The sequence below is a fragment of the Molothrus aeneus genome, chromosome 12 (genome assembly GCF_037042795.1).
Source record: "Molothrus aeneus isolate 106 chromosome 12, BPBGC_Maene_1.0, whole genome shotgun sequence".
NCBI classification, from domain to species: Eukaryota; Metazoa; Chordata; class Aves; order Passeriformes; family Icteridae; genus Molothrus; species Molothrus aeneus.
In genome coordinates this window covers 21,183,522-21,203,998 of record NC_089657.1, presented here as the reverse complement: position 1 = coordinate 21,203,998, position 20,477 = coordinate 21,183,522, and the positions used below count along the sequence as shown (strand labels likewise).

General features: G+C 44.2%; 1 protein-coding gene across 4 annotated transcripts; it reads left to right on the top strand.

Moving 5' to 3' along the window:
* The first annotated feature begins 3,770 nt into the window (after window positions 1-3,770).
* CARD19 (caspase recruitment domain family member 19) lies at window positions 3,771-20,477 on the top strand. Of its 4 annotated transcripts, none has more exons than XM_066558073.1 (6): window positions 3,771-3,862; window positions 9,110-9,252; window positions 11,117-11,270; window positions 14,674-14,733; window positions 16,327-16,398; window positions 20,300-20,477. In XM_066558073.1, exons 1-6 carry the CDS (start codon window positions 3,844-3,846, stop codon window positions 20,371-20,373), a joined length of 522 nt encoding a protein of 173 aa, XP_066414170.1. In that variant the 5' UTR covers window positions 3,771-3,843; the 3' UTR covers window positions 20,374-20,477. The 4 variants fall into 4 exon arrangements, with proteins under 4 accessions (XP_066414170.1, XP_066414168.1, XP_066414171.1 ...); XM_066558071.1 differs by lacking the exon at window positions 20,300-20,477 and adding an exon at window positions 17,109-19,671; XM_066558072.1 differs by lacking the exons at window positions 3,771-3,862; window positions 20,300-20,477 and adding exons at window positions 6,286-6,378; window positions 17,109-19,671.

Genomic DNA, 20,477 nt, shown 5'->3' with positions numbered 1-20,477 from the left:
ACTCTGCAGAGATCAAAAACACGTGCTTGAAACTCAGTAAGATGAAAGTTGCAGCAAAAGACTTTTTTCTTGTTTCTAATAAGCTCAGTTCTACTGTAGGTTGCACCAAGGTGCATCCTGCAACACACTTCTCACTATGCACTGCAAAAAGGAGAATGGATGCACTTCCCATCACTCCACCCAATTACATTCTCAATTCATCCAATTAGTACTAGCTAGTGTTTATCACGATATAGTTGTGCTGTGAACTATTCTGCCTGCAGTTTTCAGTTGCCTGTCAGACCCAGACAGCTTCTCTACCCAGCAGTGTGGGCAGCAGTTCAAGGGAGATGGTTCTGTCCTTCTGCTCTGCTAGGATCTCATCCGAAGCTCTGTGTCCAGCTCTGGGGCCCCAGCATAGGAAGGACATGGAGGTGCTGGAGAGAGTCCAGAGGAGGCCCAGGAGCTGCTCCAAGGGCTGGAGCCCCTCTGCTCTGAAGCCAGGCTAGGAGAGCTGGGGGTGCTCACCTGGAGAGGAGAAGGCTCCAGGGCCACCTCAGAGCCTCTTCCAGGGCCTAAAGGGGCTCCAGGAGAGCTGGAGAGGAACTGAGGACAAAGGGGAATGGTTCCCCACTGCCAGAAGGTTAGATGAGATACAGGAAAGAAATTCTTGTCTGAGAGGGTGGTGAGGGCCTGGCCCTTAGAAAATGGAAAAGGGCAAATTTAATAAGGGGAGAGAAGAGAACCTCAAAAGTACCAGAATGGGAGGCTTTCTCTGATCCCCTGAAGTGTAGAGCAAATGGTTAAACAAGTCCTTCACAAAGAAGATACAGCTCAGCCTAGGATTAAAAAGAGTTATAGGCATGGGAGGGAGGTGTTCTGCCCTACTGGCAATATTATGCTTAAGGTACACATGTGAAGGGTGGCCAAGATATCCTTGATCCTGCCTCTCTGTAGCTCTTTTGAATTTCCTTCCTCTTTCCATCTCTATGATTATGCTCACAGAATTCCATTATTTAGTTCTAGTGTTTTAATTTCATTATTTGGCTTTAAAATGCAATAATATGACTGCAAGTGAAATAAATTCCCTGTTGGGATGTTTGGGTCAACACTTTGTGTGAGGAGACAGCCTCTCTCCTGTTCTGCATGAGGAGAAGCTGAGTAATGTTGGATGGGACAAAAAGTGCACCCTTGAGCTGCCAAGGATGCTGGCAGCCATGGGAAGCACCCCAGAAGGCAGGTAAATTCACTGTCCCTGTGCCAGAGCTAAATGACTGTCATTTATTTGGGCAGCTAATGCAAGAGGCAGCAAAGTTACACCAAGATAAGGAAGCAACACCCAAACTGTTTGTGAAAGATTTGTGGCTTGGCTTCCTCTGGGACTGTGCTTAGTTCTGATGGCTGCACCCCCTGGAGTTAGCTTTATTGCTCGTGCAAATATAATTTATTGTCAGAAGGGAAGTAAGTGCTGTGCAGGAAGGAGACAAAAACAACTGAGACTCTAAAATAGACATTTAAAACCTTATAACCCTTAAATGTTTGCTGGCCAGTGATTCCAGCTGGATTCAAGCTCCTATTTCTGCTACAGAACACTTGCATTTCCTTGTGCATTTTGTAAAACTGATGACTTGCACACTGCTCACAGAGGTCTTTCCCACAGGACTTAAGCTGTATCTATGAGCTGGAATCTGCAGTGGCCTCTAACCTGTTGCAGCACGGGCAGATGGTTGGTTGCTGAAACCTTCCTGAAGTGCCCCCACGAGTAAGCGCTCCACCAAGCACACAGCAAATACCACACTCACACGCAGCAGCTGCTTATGTGAGACAGCGGAGGCAGGAAGGTTCTTTGTATAGGTTTCCAGTGGTAGCTTATTTCACCTACACTCTGAAAGGGTCCAGGGACAAACACAGGGAGATGTAGAGGGTCCAGGACCACCTACTGTTACAAAGGGGCAGAGCCAACAGCAACAAGCATCTGCCCCTGCTGCAACAATTACCTGACAGTGTGAGCGGGGAAGAAGATTACAGTGACCAAAAGGGAAACACAAGCGTAAACAGACAGGGGTACAGACAAACGAGGGTACAAAGAACAAAGAAACTGCTAGAACCTGTTAACCACATATGGTTAACAGGCAGTTGAACAGCCAATGGGCCAACAGGGGGTGTGGCACTGAGGTTGACTGACAGCATGTCACAGGAGTCCATGGGAGAGGTTGAAGTCCAGTGGACATTCTTCCAGGGCATAGGTGCAGGAAGTCCCCTAGCAGGTCCACAGGCCTCCACAATTCCCCTTTATTTATTAAAAAGGCCTCTCCTATGGATTTCTGTAAACATTTAACTAAAGAGGAAAACATAAACAAGACTATGACTATAACTAAAATCCCCAAAATCCCTTTTACAAAAGATAAAGGCATCCACCCATCTGAGCAGACCATCACACTGCAGCAGCTCTCCATCAAGGATGACCCAAGAACTCTAAGGGACCTACACTAACCCATGCCCAGGGCTTTACTTCACACAGGCTGCACACCATCCTCTCATTCATTCCTGGCTGTGGGGGTCAGATGAGGCCCAGAGCTGGCACAGGGATGACTTCCATGTGAAGATGTGTACCCGAAGTGGCTTTGTTCCCTTCCCAAAGCTCTGCAGAATGTCAGTTTGCCAAATCTGTCAACTGTTTATTTACACACCTATTTTAAGAGGAGGATGCTCTAACAACTTTATTTGCTTCCTATCTTCAAAGAATTCAATTTTTTGGTTTTTTTGTAAAAATAATTAGCTGAGTATTTTTTTCATGGGTACAATTTGATTTGTGCTTTAGATAAGGAGCCAAGTGCAGTATTGAACATGTTTGTGAAGCTGGTTGTTCATTCTCCAGAATCTGTGCAGTATTTACCAGGACTATGTGTGATCAGTATACACTTTTTCTACATGCCCATTATTCTCTTGTGCCAGGAATGAGATACACAATTTTTTCATTATCTGCATCATCTTCTTGTTTTACTTACGCTGTTAAAATTTCCAATGATAGGGTAGCATAGAGCAGAACCAGGGGTGTGTAATTCACCAGGTACAAGGTGAATATACAGGAAGTTAAAACTGACCAGGGGTTTCCAGACCTGTGGATGCTCCAGGCTATCATAGAATATCCTGAGCTTAAATGGACCCTGAGGGATCATCCAGTCCAACCCCTGGCCCTTCCAGACACCCCAACAATCCCACCCTAGGCATCCCTAGGAGCACTGTCCAAACACTCCTGGAGCTCTGGCAGCCTCGGAGCCATGCCCATTCCCTGGGGAGCCTGGGCAGTGCCCAGCACCCTCTGGGGGAAGTTTCATCCAAGTCAGTTCTGTTCCCATTTCACGGTTTGGCTTAACTGGTTAGGAATAAAGAGCTGGGAATTTGCAGCACAGCTTCTGCTTTTGTGTTTGGAGTCAGATAATTCTTTTCTTCATCTCCTTCTAGCCAACAAAGTAATCATACCAATAATCATACTCTGACTATATAAATAAGATTGGAAAATATCCCATTTTATATGCAAAGCAACTCTAGAAATTATTAGCATACACACAAAAAGCCTTCATAACTCTGAGCAAACAAACATCTTGGTTTTCAGAGCTAATTATACGTCCCCTAAAATCATCAGCAAATTGCTGCTGACTCCGAGGGACAGAGGAGCAGCCGCCCATCGCTCCCGGCGGAGCTCTGCCGGCTGTCACAACTGGACTCGCTCCCTCCCTCTTTTACTTTCGCTTCTCCCAGTTGCCCGTGACCTCCGCTTATCCCATCAAGGAGAATTGCACTGCGGCCGCCCCGCGTGGGACGTGTGCCGGGCACGGCACACACCCACCCTAAAACCGATGGATGATGTTCTACAGAAGCTGTAAGTGCACATTTGTAGCGAGGAATTTGGGCAAAACAAGGGTCTGAAAGGTGCAAATCTGTGGGAACAGGAGTTCAGAGACAGAGGGGCAGTGGCTCTGACGGGAGTGGCCAACCCGTCACTGCCTTCACGTTTTTCCCCCTTCTTAGAGCTTTTTTTTTTTTGTAAATTATTGACTGAAACTTACTGAAGGGAGCCTAGTGCGCTATCTGACCTTGTTAAGAAATACTTGATTGTATTTTCTTAAGCACAAAGAAAGACTGTTAGAGGAACTGCTTGCGCTATCTAGATTTAATTTGTTGCTAAAGAGATTCAGTCCTCTGGCAGTGGGAAAACAACAAAGCGTATTGTGATCCAACAGTTAACAGATAAAACACTACATGATAATGTTGCCAGGACAAGGGTGTTATTTAGTAAGTAAAATAGTTCACTTAAATAAACAAATCGGTCGCTTTAGCGGGGGGAAACAGTACTGGCTTTTGAGATTAGCTAAGCAGGAAATCAGTCTGCTGGGAAAAGAAACGTTGTGCAGGTCACTTCGCATGGCCACTAAATGCGGAGGCAGAACTCTGAAATGAATTAGAGTTTTGGAAGGGCACTGGGCTCTGTCAGGCAGCGGGGGTTCGCGGCGTGCCGCTCTCTCCGCAGCGGGGTGAGGGACGCGATGCGGCTTCCCCACCCGGCTGCGCGCTGTGGCTGTCACGGGTTGTGACTGTCACCATGGGAGGGCGTTCGGGACCAGCCCCAGCCTGGTCCTTCCCTCCCTAGGAGCACGGGCACGGCGGCGGCCTCTGCTGTGGACGTGTGGCTCCGCCAGGATCTGTCTGTGCAAAGCGAACCTGACAGCGATCCTGCTGCAGAGGTCTTGCGTGCCACCGGCATGAGGAGGAGATATGTTTAACCTCTGCTTCTTGTGTATTTATCTGAGTTTGCAGGACAAAAATATCTCCAGGCAGTGTGGCACTGTATATCGCAGCATTCCTGAGGGATTGATTTTCGTTTCCACTTCACTCACTGTGCTTTGAATCACTGTGTGCTGAAAAACATTTAGATTTATATTAGAGATTTCAGTCTATATCGCACTAAGATGACCAGGTTTTCTGTTTAGTGGTTTAGATTCTAGTAGTTTCAAAAGTTCTAAAAGCTTTTAAATTTAAAACTTCCAAAATTTCTAAAAGCTTCCAGGGAAACTTTTTAGTAGAGCACAAAATGCAGTGAATTCACAGAGGTATAAAGGGGTCATAAAAACAAATCCTCAGCATGACATTCTCCCACTGCTTCTTAGTATTAGGCAACCCCTCTTGCTGTAATGTTTTAATATGCATATGGAAGTGAATTGTAGAATACAAGAATGGTTTGGATTGGAAGGGACCTTAAAGATAATTTTGTTCCAAACCCCTGCCAGGGGGAGGGGCGCTTTCCACTGTGCCAGGTAGCTGAGCCCCATCCAAAATGATGTTAAAATATATCACAAAAGGAATTACAAAATTCCAAGTTACTTTTCACAAGATTTCTGTTTCTTTACTTAAATACATTGCCAAAAATCACACCAATGCAGGTGTGATCAAGGTCTCCATGTGCAATAATAATAATAATAATAATAATAATAATAATAATAATAATAATTTTAAAATGCATTTTCATGCTGTTAGGAAGATCTGGATTCCGGAGGGTAAATAGGATAAACTCAGGATGTATATACTCTACTAATCTTCTCAAGGATATGCACCGTGAATGTCACAGCAATTGACAATGCTTCAATCCTCTGCAGCATTTATCCCTAGCAAGGCATATTCTCTTCCATTCCTTGCTAGGTAATTAATTGTTGATGAAATTTGGGACAAATAGCAGGTTTTACATCCACAGATTTGCTTGTACTTTTTCACTCACAAAGTTAACTATCCCAACTAATTACATGCTTCACTGAAACTCTTTCTATGAGAGAAATTGTCCCTGCTCCTTGGGCTTGAGTCACTACCTGCCCAATGTACCTTACGTGTCCAGCTGCACTTAAATGCGTGTTGTGCTGCAGCACAAGGAAAATATAAATTCTACATGGATGTTGTGAAGATGTAGACATGGTATTTTGGACACTGTAATTTCTTCTGGAAAAGGAAATCGCGGCTTTACCAATCATGCATTAATTGTTTAAAAACTTGTGGCTGTGCAAGTGTAAATTCATGCTTCTACACGGGACGGGCTGGTGAGCACAGACGTTTGAAGAAATGTTTTACCTCGGAGGTCAAGGCGATGGGAACGCCGGTGTGGCCTACGGGGGCGCTCAGGGGGGACCTGCCCCGGTACCGCCCCAGTACCGCCCCGGCTGCCCCCAGCCCTGCGCTCCGCTTCCCCCGCTCCGCGCTTCCCCCGCCGCCTCCGGGCCCGGGAGGCGGTGCCCTGCGCGGGCCGCCCCACCCCGCCCCGCCCCGCCCCGTCCCGGCCTGGCAGGAAGGCCGAAGGCCGCCGTCCGAAGGCCGCAGCCCGCGGGCCGGGCGGGGCCGGGGCTGCCATGGCCGGTGAGTGCAGGGTCCGGGGATTCTCGGCGGATTGGTGAGCGCCGCTGCGCTCCCAGGCCCGGCCGGAGCCTCCGGGGCCGCAGCGCCGATGTCGCGGTGTCCCCGCGCCCCGAAGCGGTCCCGCCAGCGCGGTGGCCCCGGCGGTTCGGTGCGCGGCCGCGGCCCGGCCGTGGGTCGGGCTGACCGCCCCGGGGCATGGGCCGGCCCGGCCCGGCCCGGGCAGCGCTGCTGGGCCTCGCACGGGCGGGCCGTGGGACGGCGGGCGGGGCGGGGCCGGGCGCGGGGCTCGAGGCAGCAGGGGCGTGCGGAGCCCCAGCCTGGCGTGTCCGGTGTAGCCGGGCAGTGCCACGTTTCACACCCTGGCACACTGGCTGCCTGTTGTGTGGCAGCGAAGTCTGCTGTTTACTCCTAGCCTCCATCCAGCTCGCTGGTACTGTGCCTCTACACCTGGGGAGCACACAGGTTAGTTTTCCTGGTGACTCCGGTTGTTTTAGCCGTCTTTTGGAGCTTGGAGGATTGAGACTGTGTGTAACCTAATGTCGCACTCTAGTATCAAATGCTTTTTAATATTTTGCTCACTGCAGTTGTTGAAGTCTACAATTCCCTGATGGGTGGGTGTAGCCAGGTGGGTGTCAGTCTCTTCCCAAGCACCAAGTGACAGGATGAGAGGTAACAGTCTCAGGTTGCACACGGGGAGGTTTAGGTTGGATATTAAGGAAAATTCGTTCATTGAAAGGATTGCCCAGGCCTGGTATGGGTTGCCCATGCCTGGTACGGGCTGCCCGGGGCAGTGGTGGAGTCATCGTCCCTGGAAATGTTCAAGAAACATATGGATGTGACACTCCATGACTCCATGGTTTAGTGCTGAACATGGTGATGATGCTGGATTAATGGTTGGACTCAAAAGTCTTAAGGTTGTTTTCCAGCCTAAATGATTCTGTGATTCTCTTGACTTGCTGTCAGAGTCCCTTGACTTCTGGTAACTTGCCAGTAGCACGTGGCAGTGGGCGACAGTAGCAGAGGAGGGTGGCATCTTGTTTTTCACCTCTCTGTCATCCTTTCAGCCCAGAGGAACAGACCAGTTGCTCTTCATGGGTGCATTTGGTAACCAGTGCCATCTGATCTTCTCAAGACCATTTCTCTGCAGCCAGTCTTCTTAAATCCTTGCCATTCCTTTCTTGTGATCTTGAAAGGGAAGAGGCAAAACTAAATTAGTGTTAAGCTAACATTTTGTTGAGAGAGTCTTTTTCCTCTTTCCTGAAATGCTTCTGAAAGGAGTTCTTACGGACACGTACAAATGGTTTGATCATCAGATCCAAACCATCCAGGTTTTAGTTGCCAGCTTTTCTGTATATTTATGAAAATCACCCAGGAATTTTACAGGAAGTAGCAACTCGTGTTTGCACTGCACAGCAGATGCTACTGAGCTTTCTGGAATGGATGTTTGCAAGTTCAAGAGAACATCAGAGGGCTGCACTGGTTTTCATGTCTGTTGTATTTAAATTTATCTCCTTAATGATCCTGTTTGTTTGCTTGATAAACTTAAGACGGCTTTTAAGGGGAAAACAAACCAAAGATGAAACCATAATAAAGATACAGTGATGTCAGAGACAGTGTCCAGAGTCCTTATGTAAATATTGTTGGACTTATTAATTGGGAGTGTGTACCTGCCTGACTAAAGGTGATTGGAAGCTCCCAGGGCCTGGGTGTGGATGAGAGTGCTTGCATGTTGCAGCGGGGCAGGGAAGGGCTGATCTCGGCCTATAAATTTGCAATGCAGCTGTATTTATTAATTTACTGTGATAAATATGAAGTGGCAGTGCAACTCCTTAAGGCCCTGTGGCTTTATCCAGAAAGGCAGTGAATGTAGATCATGAAGAAATGTAGGCAGGGGATGGTGAAAAAATCCTGTTTGATGTTTCTTGTACAGAAAGCAACATGAGGGTTTTATGCTAAAAATAGTTAAGCAGAAACAAAATTACAAAGGGGTTTTTAGCAACCAATGTAACTTGAAAGTTCTAGTTTGTGTTGTGCCAGTGGCGCTAGTGACAGCTTTCAGGAGCCACACACCTCAGCACAGGCATATAAAGCAGAGTGCTTTATATGGGTTTGTCCAGCGTTCTGGCTGCTGCCAGGGTCTGGCATATCCCTTCCTCTGTTGGGAATTGTGTCTGACAAACTCCCTGTTTGAAGAACTTAAGAAAGGGTGTCCCTGATGTTTTTTTCTGCAGGTGCTCTAGCAGAGACAGTCTGGCACCTTATGGTCATGTATGATAAGTTTTTTTATGAGCCTTATTATTTCCAAGAGCAGAATGACAGCGTCCCATTGGATGGGAGTAGCATCTTGCAGGTGCCTTAAATGTCATAGTCTGATTTCATAAGTGATAGAGTATTTATCTGCAGTAATTCATTAACTTTAAGGCTGTGTTTGATTAAATATCCTTCAGAGCTTGACTTCTAAATGATTTATAGCCTTCTCCCTTTGGAAGGAGAGAGGCAGTAGGAGTGACCAGCCAGAAGTTCTGATTTGGGTAATTTCAAATGGATGAGTCTTTGAAAGCACATGGCAGTGTTATGTTTCCCTAACAGATAGTTCAGCTTGCTAATATTAGGTGGTGGTGATAATTTTATTTTAGCTATTTAATCACTGGTAGTGAAATGAAATGTATGGAATTTAAAATTGGCTTATTAATTAATTGCATTGGTTTCTTCTGTGTTATTTTATCTTTAGATCAGTCGTATTGTCATCGGCTGCAGCATGACATGTATTTCCTTACAAGCACTAGCCGACTGAATGAGCAAGTGGTTGATAAAATAGTTCTTCAGCTCAACAGAGTCTATCCCCAAATTCTTACCAATGAAGAAGCAGAAAAGGTAATTTGAGGAGTTTTGCTGTGTCTCTGACTGCTGTATTGCTTCTGCGGGTCACTACCCCAGCTGCCCTCTTCCTGACACAACTCTTGGTGCCACATGCAGCCAGCCTGCCTCACCTCCTGCTTGCTGACCACTTATGTCTGGCATCTCATGTAAGAGGAGCAGTCACAGGGCTGGCACGTTCCCTGTGCCAAGTGGTCGTGGGAGAGAATGCTCTCTTCAGCAGCAGTTTAATGCCACGGTCCCTGCTATGATCAGGGGCACACAGTCACGCAGCCAGTCCCTGGGCAGGAGGGCACCCATCCTGTGACCACATGCCTGACATGCCTGTCTCCTCCCACGAGGTGCTGTGGAGTGGCACACAAGATGATCTGTGCTGCATCCATCTCTGCCCACAAAATCATCTATATTAGCTCAATCAGTTTTGGTAACGAATTAATAATTTTAAGTATTGGTAGAGAAGTGGGGGGTTTTAGTCCCATTAGTAAGCGTGGAGCTGTGGGAAGTGGGTGGAGTTAATAATATCTTGCAGTGGTGCCACCATGTATGGAGGAAGGCCACCCTCCCTGATGTGAACCTTTCAAAAATGAGTAGCTCTTTCTAGGGAGAAAAAGCTTCTAATCTTGTGTGGAGACAAAATTAAAGTCAGCTAAGAGCTTCCACAATACTACTTACAATAGTTTGTACTTACCGTCTACTGGCTTCATGTCTGCAAAGAGTTTTGGTATATCAGTATTTGAACGTGAGGAAAAATAGGTCCAATTCTACCAGAATCAAACTTCATGGAGACAAATAGTGTTTTGTGGTGTAGAGCAGAGCTAGATCATTTACTGAGCCAGTCTTGCCACTTCCATCAAGAGTTTCAAAATAAACCCATAAAGAATCTGAAACATGATTTGTGACTTCTGCACTTAGGCAGAAATGAACTGCTTTTTAATAGATTCAGGCAAGTTTGTGTCAACTCTATTGAATGTTTAGGAAGCTTATAATCTCAGCTGTATCTGGAAGACCCTGTGGGAATTTTGTCAGAATAAGGAGTATTGTGTAAAATCTGTGGCATTCTTGTCCCCCTCAAGCAGCAATTGTTCCCAACTCAGTTTGCCTCAAAGGTTTTCCACTGTGCTGCTATGAAATATGGTGTTTTGCTGAGAATGGCTTTGGATTTTTTTTGAAATAAACTGAGAATGGTTTGAAGTGTAAAGCTAGAGATGCATTTTCCTTCTCTTTGTAAGGTCTGCTAATACTCATCACATTTAGCACTACAGAAAAAATGTATTTCCCACTGCAACTGTTTGCCAACCTGAGTAATGGGAATTTGTGCCTGTTGAAGTGGGTGTACAGCAGTTAATTGGCTGGAAACAATAAAAAACCATGAAATATGAAATCTTGGGATGATGAACACTCCAGTACTGGGACTAGGATAAGCAGTATAAAGTGCCTTTTAGGGGATCCTTACTAGGCAGCTAAGGGCAAACTTGAAAAAATCAAACTTTATTTCAAATTATAAGATTTGCTGAAATATTCTATCTACAGCTGCCAGAATTAAACTGTACAATAGCAAGTACCATCGCAGCTTGGATGCAGGGAAGATGTCAAATGCAGAGTGTTTTCACTTGACTGGGATAGAAAAAAGGAGGAGAGGCAGAGACAATATGCTCTTCATCAGACTCTGCTGACCACATGGAGCTCAGGGCTGTGCACTGCATGAATGTCCCTTTTAGGTTTCACTTTTTGGCCCATTCTTTTAGTAAATATCAAAGAAGCTCTATAAAGAAGCTACATAACTGGCATAGTGATGTAAAATTGATCTTTTCATCTGTCTTCTGTTTTAATCTCTTGTCTGATGAGCACTTTTCTCTTGCAGTTCAGGAACCCAAAGGCATCACTCCATACCAGGCTTTCAGATCTGTTAAAACACCTCCAAAAGAAAGGAGACAGACACTGTCAGGAGTTTTACAGGGCTCTGCAGATCAATGCTGAACAGCTGTATAATGACCTGCCAAGCAGGAAAATCTTGAGTAAGTTGACTTGTAAGTTGATTGAGTTGTGGATTTCCTCACCAGTGTATTACAAAACCTAATTTCAGATGTAGTGTAGGTCATTTAAACAACCTAAACAGATTATAAATAATACAAATAAAGAAGTTACTTAAATAATTTTTGGGGTGTACCTTAATTCCTTCTGACTTGAGTTTTCCAAAAGCTGTAAGGGGATTTTGTAATGTAAAATTGTAATTTCCTTAATTTTGTCTTTCATTTTGAAAGAAGTCATTTCTATCTACCCTGCACAAACTGGTGGAGGACCATTTTCTTGCCTGCATGGGGAGGCTGCAGAGTTATCCCATTTCCATACATGAACCCTTTTGAACTAGAGAAGTCTGGGCCCATCCTGCCTCAGAATCTCAGATGAGCCCCAGTCCCAACTGACTGAGCCTCGCAGCAACTTGAAGGCAATGCTTTGATCTGATGTTCACCTTGCAGAAGTTGGGCACTTTGGAGAACAGGCTCTTCAATCAAATTGTCTTGGATCTATCATTTTTATTTTGGTAGAGGTCAAGAAACAAGTTTTTCTACCAGGCTGACTAGCAGTTAGCAGACAGCCTTTATGAATTAAGAGCAGTTTGAGAAGTCTTGGTGTAATCACTAAGAAGAAAAATTTTAAGACTGTTTTGATGTTTAAGAGTTAAAGCTTTTTAAATGTTCAATAGCATATTCCACAAGCCATTTTTGAAAATGTATCTTTACAAGGAGACTTGCATAGGGTCTGTGGGATGTTTTCACCTTTAGCTAGAGCAGAAATGTGCTCATCCTTGCACATGACTTATGTGGTGACTCTGCGCTTTCCTCAGGTAGCCATGAGTAGGCAGGGTGAGGGTTTCTCATGTTCAGACTCTGCATAGCTAATACCTGTGCTAGAAGTGCTTCACGTTAAACATACAGCTCCTTGTGGCACCCAAAAACAGTTTTGCTGCTGCTGCTGCAAACTGCTGACTTCAGTAAACATGAAAAGTCATTAAATTCTCTGTTATCTTGGTACACTCTTTTATGTTACCATCCTCAGAAGGATAAGGATAATTTAAAGAACTGAGTTAAAACTTTACTGTGTGCTGAGATTCGGCAGTTTCTTTCTGTTGACCTAAGAAATAAATATTTAGATGATTGTGTTAATATGCTTGCTGCTTCTTAGAGTTCTGTAATTAAAACAAATGTCTGCATTCTGGATTGAATGGTTAAGAAACATCTGTGCAGCTTTTTAAGCTGAAACTGCAAACACCTTTATGCTTCAGGAAAAGCTCCTTCTGTCAATATGAGGAGTAACTTTTCATTTAAATGAACTTGGACATTTTCAATATCAAAGGCATTATCCTTCAGACTTCCAACACACAGAATTTGTTACTCGAATTTTACTTCTTGGAAGTGCTTAAGGGGTGTTACGGGCCAAAATCTATGGGGTCCTGAGCACTCTGGTCAGCAGAGGTGTCCCTGCTCATGGCAGGAGGTTGGTTGGAACTGGGTGGTTTTCAGGGTCCCTTCCAACACAAACCATGCTATCATTCTATAGTGCTCTTAGCAGTAGTTGTTAAATTTAGCACAAAGCATTTACAGAACTGCCACTAGAATTTGTAAATATGAAGAACAAGGAGAATCACTAACATGGGGCTTTTCTTCTAAATGCAGGCTGAGCTGAAACAAGCAGCATTACAAACAGCTGGAGAAATTATCAATGAGGACATAGATGAACCATCGATGGTTCATGGATGAACTCTGTAGTTCTGTAATAGATTACATGCAGCTATACATATGACATATGTATGCATGCTGCATGTAAAGATTTTTTTCAGCAGAGGAAATCCTTTCAAATATTTCTTTTTCATTTTTATGACATCTTTAAAATTCATGCTAGAACAAAATTTCTTTGCCTGAAGTGTAAATTGCCAATGAAGTGTCTGGTAATGTCTGAACATTCCACTAGAGGGGAGGTAAGGCACATGGTATGGGCAGCCTCAGAGCTGTTGAAGCAAATGGGTGTTTCCAAGGGACTCAGAAAATGTTTTTATTTCTCTCCATGCTGACATAGTCTTAAAGGATAAAGGCTTGGATCAGCCCCATGCAGTGATAGAAGTGGCAGAGATTTGTCTGTGCTCTCCTGTGCAGTGTGAGGATTCCTAGTTGGAATTTCTAGGAAGGACATCAGCTCCTCAAAGGGGCAGGCTGGGTGAGGCTGCGAGGGGCACACCAAGCTTATGGGAGCTTTGCAGCAGTCCTTGCTGCTCTGGTGACTCTCAGGCTTCACAGCAAAGGGCACCAGATGCTTCTGTCCTGCTCCAGGGCCATGCCCTGTCCCCCCACAGAGAGGGATATCCTTAGCAGGGGAGATGGATGTTCCCCTGTCGCTGTCTGGGTGGACTGGGCAGTTTTCGAGGCACCTCTCCTACATCCTGGTGTCATGTGAGAGAAGGAGAGCAGTTGAAACCAATCAGTCTTAAATTCTTCCCTATTGACAGCCAGATTCAGAACTCTTAATTTTTTTCCTTTCCTTTTTTAACCCTCCTAGCCCTTTGACAGTTGGACTTGGTGATCATAGAGGTCTTTTCCAACCTTTATGATTCTGTGATTGCATGACAACAAAGAGCTTTGGCTAAAACAGTGTTGCAGATCAGTGATGTGTTAGGAAAAGTCACTCTTCTGCCATGTCTGGTGACAGCTGTGCATCCCCCTTCTGCAGACAGCATAATCTCCACATCTGTGTGGCAAAGGCAGCTCTGAAAGGGTCTTTCTGCACAGACTGGAAACTACTGAACACCTTGTCCTATGGCCAGCCTCCTTTTCTACTAGAATTTGCAGAAAGATAGAGGCTGAAATTACTTGTGCCAAATGTTAACATGTAGAACCTACAGAGTTTTAAAGAATGCCTTCAGCTGAGACCTGCATTTAGTAAATAATCTACACCAAGAAGTTCTTTCTATGTGCTTTACCTGCTAAATACATCAATTCCCGGAGATTTGCTCAAAAACAAAGGATGGTGATACATTAAATTATAGAGATGTTTTGATATTAGTGCATCTGTTAACAAAGAGTTTCTATGTATTACAATGAAAACTGCTGGTATTGTGAAGGATTATCTCCTGCTTTCCTAACTTAGGAAAAAAGTGTAATGTTATTTATGTGGTCAGTGCTTAAGCTGATCAGAGGTGGGACTGCAGCTATTTGTAGTTGCATTCAGATGACTCTATGCCTGTGTCTTTTGGTCAGTCCAACTTTAACTCTAGCAATGGTTTACCATTGGAGGGGTTAATACTTTATGTCAATATTGGATATTTTTCTGAAATACGGTGTTTTGCACCATTTTGCATGTGCTGATTATGTTTGTTTGTTTGCTTGAGCTGAGTACTAACTTTTCATGTATTGCTTTTATTTCTAGAAACCCCAGATCCCACAGAGATAGACACTGACAAGGAGCAATATATGCTAAATGACAGGGGTAAATAAATCATACAGTGTCACCGGATGGAATGGCTTTGCAGATTATGATGCAATTTATTATATCATGTAATTTGCGCTGTATATAGCAACTACTTTGGCTTATGATGTGTTTACTGTCACAAGTTAAGTAGAACTAATGGAGGAAAATGTTCTGAGTTACTGTCGAGTAAACCAGTGCCAGGAAATTGAAGAGACTGTAGAGTTTAATCAATATTTACAATGGTATTACTTACACTATTACAGCTAAACTCTTAATTTCCTGTGATTTCTTCAATGCCTGAACAGTAAGGTCTATTCATTTTGCATAAAGCCATCAATAACTTTTTGATCTGGCTTTCAATTTTTTTCATTTTTTTTAAGCTCTCAGTTTAACTACAAGTCATTTGAAAGCAATGATGGAAAGGCAGGAAAAGCTTAAATATATTTTCCTTAGGAAAACATATTAATTAGTTTCACTTTCCTCTGTTCAATGCCAGATCACAGAGACAAATATTTTTTTCATGGTAGGATATTTTGAAAAGGAAGATCTCAAATAAAGATGAAAAATTCTCACCATTTATAATGAACTATTGTGTCATTTAAGTTCAGTATTTTATTTAGAGATTTAGATACAATAATGAGAGATTCAAAACACCTTCTGTGAATTATGCCTTTTTTGCAGTTTCCTGAGAAAAAACTGAAATAAGTAACAGAAACACTGTTTAACTCAATGCATATTTTTGTCTGTGGTGGTGGTGTTTCTGTGAATATTGAACCAAATTGCTGTTCAGAGTTTACACATTGCTGATGCTATCTGCAGCATAACAGTACAGGATGAACAGAGAAAGTGTTTGGAAATAAGAAAATGAAGGTGTTTTGGGTTTTTTTGTTTGTTTGTTTTTTTGGGTTTGTTTTGTTTTGTTTTTTGGTTGTTTTTTTCTGACCTGGCCTCAGACTAGAGATTGTTTGGCCACTAGCCACCCTCCTTGGGAGGTTACATGCCAAAGAACAACCAAATCTGTGCTCCTTTGGTGTTTCTCCAATGTCCTTGTCCATGCAGTCAGCTCCAGGAATTTGTTGAGGCAGTACACTTGACCTTAAATTGATAGGTGTAGCTTAATTGTATCTACAAGTAGATGTGTAGTTTAATTGTATCTCTGTTTCTAGTGAGATAGTAACTACAAAGAGAGTGTTACGTAATAAAGAAGCAGATATAAATCTTAATGCTGTTTTGTCAGTGGCTAAGTGTGAATTTGAAAGGTTTTATTGAACATCAGTACTGACCATCACCATTAAACTGTGTGTAATTCCAGGCAGGCAGTTTCTAGGAGGTTTGGTTTGGAAACTTTTCCTTAAATGTCGTAGTCTGTAGCTGGTAGGTGAGCAGAGGGGAACAGGGAATGGTGGCAGAGCAACTGTAGTAAAAATTAATTGCAGTCTAATAAATGTGCTTCACAGTACATTAGCTACAGAACATACAGAATTGTGAATATGTTAGCTTCATTTGAATATGCTTAATTATGCATATTGATAGCAATTGTTGATTTGTGAGCTGAGCTAAACTTCTGGTGCCCTGCTCTGTCTCAATGTGTTTTCTTGCCATTTTCTGTAGGCCCAGTGTTTTTCCTGGCGTGTTTCAGCGTGGCTGCAGGACTGGCCCTTTTCTGGTACTGCTGTAACTCAGGTGAGCTTCTCAGGGGCTTCTCCTGCCTGCCTTCCCTCAGCAGGGATGGAACGAGCTGGGCTCCTCATCTGACAGGGCTCCCTAACAGGGTGGGTCAAGGCGTCATCATTCATTAATGAGCTCCGGATGCAAATTGCACAGCAAACATGCTGAGGTATAAATAATGGATATTTTGCCTACAGAAGATGCCACCAATAGGGGCACTTTTTAAATGCAGTAGTCATGTGAACTCCTGTTGCTATAGCAATGGGTCATGATTCCCAGCAGTCATGGGACACGCCCAAAACCTTCTGGCTCCCACACCCCTTGGGAGCTGGTGGAAGCCTGGCCAGGGCTGGGGGATGCTGGCTGGATTTGCTGAGTTCCAGCAGCTACAGCTGCCCCATGCTGCTGGCTCTGGGTGTTAGCTCTAACTGCCACCTGACAGTCCATACTGGCTCCACACCATCCAGTGCTGTGCTCAGGGGTGAAGCTGCCCCCTTCCCTAACTGATCAATCTCCTCTTCCTGTCTCAGGAAGAGGAGATTGCAGCAATGAATCTGAACAGATTCCTTGTTTACCTCTCTTGGCAGTTGATTTCTACAAATTGAAGGAAATGGGCTTTCCTCTAGAGTTATTTTTAATTGGTTATTTTTTGCAGATGCTGCTTCCTAGATAAAATGAAATCTAACTGCTCACTTTCTCTTTTTCCTCTCATCATTCCATTTTAGAAACGCAAGTCATAGGAAGAGCCAGGAGAATCTTGGGTTTTTCTCCTATTATCATAGGAAGACATGTTAGAAATATTTGTATGTTGTATTTGGAAGACATGTCAAGAAATTAAGGAAAAGCTGTATCTTTGCTTGTCTGTACAGTACACCAAAGGAAGCCAACAGTGGATAAAAATGTCCTGTACTCATACCAAAGATTTTATTAACTGGCTTAATCAATAATTGCCTTGCCTCCAGATGTATTCAAAATTTCAGCTATAAATGTCCTTCTTTATGGGAATGGACCGTGTATTTTTGTAAATGCTTGAAGTATTTATTGTTTGTATAAAAAATATTTTTATTATAAGCTTTAAAATGATCTCTTAAGTGAGCATGGGTCTGAAACCATGTTTGCGTATGTGTTTTCTATACTGGAATGAAGGATCACAACTGTTTGAAAAACTCTGGCTTTCCTTTTGTGAGAAGTAGTTTAAGAAAAGAACTTAAACACATGCACTCAAAGCCCTTACTAAGAAATGGATCTCCATCTCAGAACTGTTTTGTCTAGACCCTTTATAATCACTGCCTGAGCTCAGGTGTACTGGCACCTGTAAAAAGTTTATGGGTGCCAGTTCCCTTGATGTGTGCCTTGTATTCATTGTGTCTTCTGATTCCCTGTTGGTGCCTCATCCCAGTCTGCCTTGTTCCCAGTCTGACACAGCTGCTGGCCCTGGTTTGAATGCCCTGGAGCTGTTGCAGGCTGCTTCCCAGCCCATGGGCCGTTCCAGGGAGTGGAATGTCTGACCTGAAGCACTTCAGACTACCAAGAAAATGTTCCAGATTCATTTAGCTTTCCCTTTCCCAGTGAAGTAAAGGGAGACTACAGAGAGACCTGGACACATGGGAGGGCTGAACAATCACCAACTCAGTGAAGTTCTACGAGGGAAAGTATCAGATTGTGCACTTGGATGGTGCAACCCTGGATGTATGGACAGGCTGGGGAATGAGATGCTAGAGAGCAGCACCATGCAAAGGGACCTGGGAATCCTAGTGGATGGAAAGTTGGATATGAGTCAGCAGTGCCCTGGCAGCCAGAGGGGGCATCCCTGTTCTGGGGGGCACCAGGCCCAGCATGGCCAGTTGGGCCAGGGAGGGGATTGTCCCTCTCTGCTCTGCACTGGGGCAGGCTCACCTCGAGTGCTGGGGGCAGTTTGGGCATCACAATATAAGAAAGATATTAAACTACTAGAGAGCTTTGGAAGGACACTTCCAGGGATGGGGCAGCAACAGCTTCTCTGGGCAACCTGTGCCAGGGCTGGGGGAAGAATTCTTTCCCAGTATGGTACAGGAAATTTTACTATGGCTAGGGCTACATTTTCCTCCCTTCCTGAGGTTGCTTGAGATGAGGATATCTCTCAGGGAAAAAAATGATCCAGAATGAGCTATGCCAAGGGTTAGAGCTGGAAGGAGGAAGAAAAAGTGAGTCTAGGTTCATCCTAGTGTTAAAGGACCTAACAGCAAAGAATAGAAAACAATTTGTTCTTTCATTAGTGCCAGTTATTAATATGAACAATGAATGTCAGGCTGCTTATACAATTGGCATGTGCACAGGCTGGGAGACATTCTTAGAATATTTTTCTTTCAGAAGCTTGCTTCTCTGCAAGCACATCTATGCAGCACATATGGACAGAGATAATTCCATTTTCAGCTCCTGGAGGAAGCACATGTGCACCTGCATGGGAGTCAGGTCCTTTTAGGCAAACAGTGTTACAGACTTGGGAATAAATCAAGCAGGGTCTTGGATGAAGCTGTTTAGCTGCAGAATTCTGGTTTCCCTGGCAAGTCAAGAACAGCTTGGCCTTTGCTGCTGAAACTGTGCTGGTACTGATTTATAAACATGGTTCACACTTTGTGCAGGGAAGTTGTCCTGGCTGGGTTGTAGGTGGTTCCATGCCAAGGGTGGAGACCATCCTGGTGAACACTGTGGCTGCCATGCTGTAGGCAGGAATTGTCCAGGAGCTAAGCAGGTACTGGCCTGAGCCATGGAAATGGTTAAGGCTGAGTACGGGACTGTCTGTGTGCAGAGAGCTGGGAAACAAAGTGATAGATCCTACAAAGAATTTGCACAATTCTCTTTAAAGCCAGACTGCTATTTAAAGGACTTGGTGAAGGATGATGTGCCTGATGAGCTGGAGTGGGAATGGAGTGATGATTCATTCTGGGATGCACTGGGCTGCTTTACAGCTGCTGGATGGAATTGGAAGTTACAAGTGCCTTTGCCAAGACAAAGTTATTCCTTTTGTTTCTTTCAATTGTTGTTATTTTTCTCATATTGTAATAAATTGAAAACATATTTGATCAAAATGTGCCATTGTGGATGCTTTTCCCTGCCATTCTGTGTGCACAGATGTTACTCCATGTTATGCCATGCCTTGGCTGTGCTGGCAAGAATCAGTTTGCTGCACTTCACAGGGCCTGTGTCCTGTATTAATTTCTCTGAATTACATCCTTTAGAAATTACTGTATTTCTTTTTTTAATGGGGTGAAGCTTTCAATTAAATTGAAATAAAATCTGGGAGAAGAATGCTGCTGTTTTTCTTGTAGTTAATGCACTGCTCTTCCTTGCAGAAGCACCCCTTGGTTGTTGCCCTCCTGTGGCTGCTGACTGACCCCTCCTGGGCTCTTGCCTCTCATGGCTAAATTTTTCTGGGTATTTGCACCAGGATTTTTAACATTTTCACCCGATTTCAAAATTGCAGTTTTTCTGCTTAGCTTGTTTAGGGATCTGGAGTTAAACAGGGCTCATCAATTCAAAGACTGGGTGTCTTTGGGTGAATCCTTGCTTTTGTGTCATTTTGGGAGTTCCAAGGGTCACTGCCCATGAAGCCTTGGAGGTGCACTGGTGCTTGCTGTAAAGGGACTTTGACACACAGTTCATTTGAAGTGCTACTTGGGCCACCCAGAAAGGGACTTCATTTTGTTTCTGGCCTGTTCCTTTGGGTAAGGGGGAACTGCTGGCATGGGTGCCTCTATGAGCAATGTTGAGCATCCCATCAAAGGAACTTGTTGCTGTAGCAGGATAATCATGGGATCGTAGAATTGTTAAGGTTGGAAAAGAGCTCTTAATATAATTGAGGCTGAACCACCACCATGTTCACCATTAAACCATGTCCTAAAGTGCCATATCCACATGTTTTTTTAAACACTTGCAGGAATGGTGACTTCACCACTGTCCTGGGCAGCCCATGCCAGAGCTTGGCATTGGATTCTGTTGAACAGGGCCTGAGTGGTCATGGAGGAGCATCTCTGAGATAACTTCATCAGGAGAAGAAACTTCATCCTGTGCCCTTTTGTGGACTGACTCCCTGATGAGTGGGAACTGGACTTCCC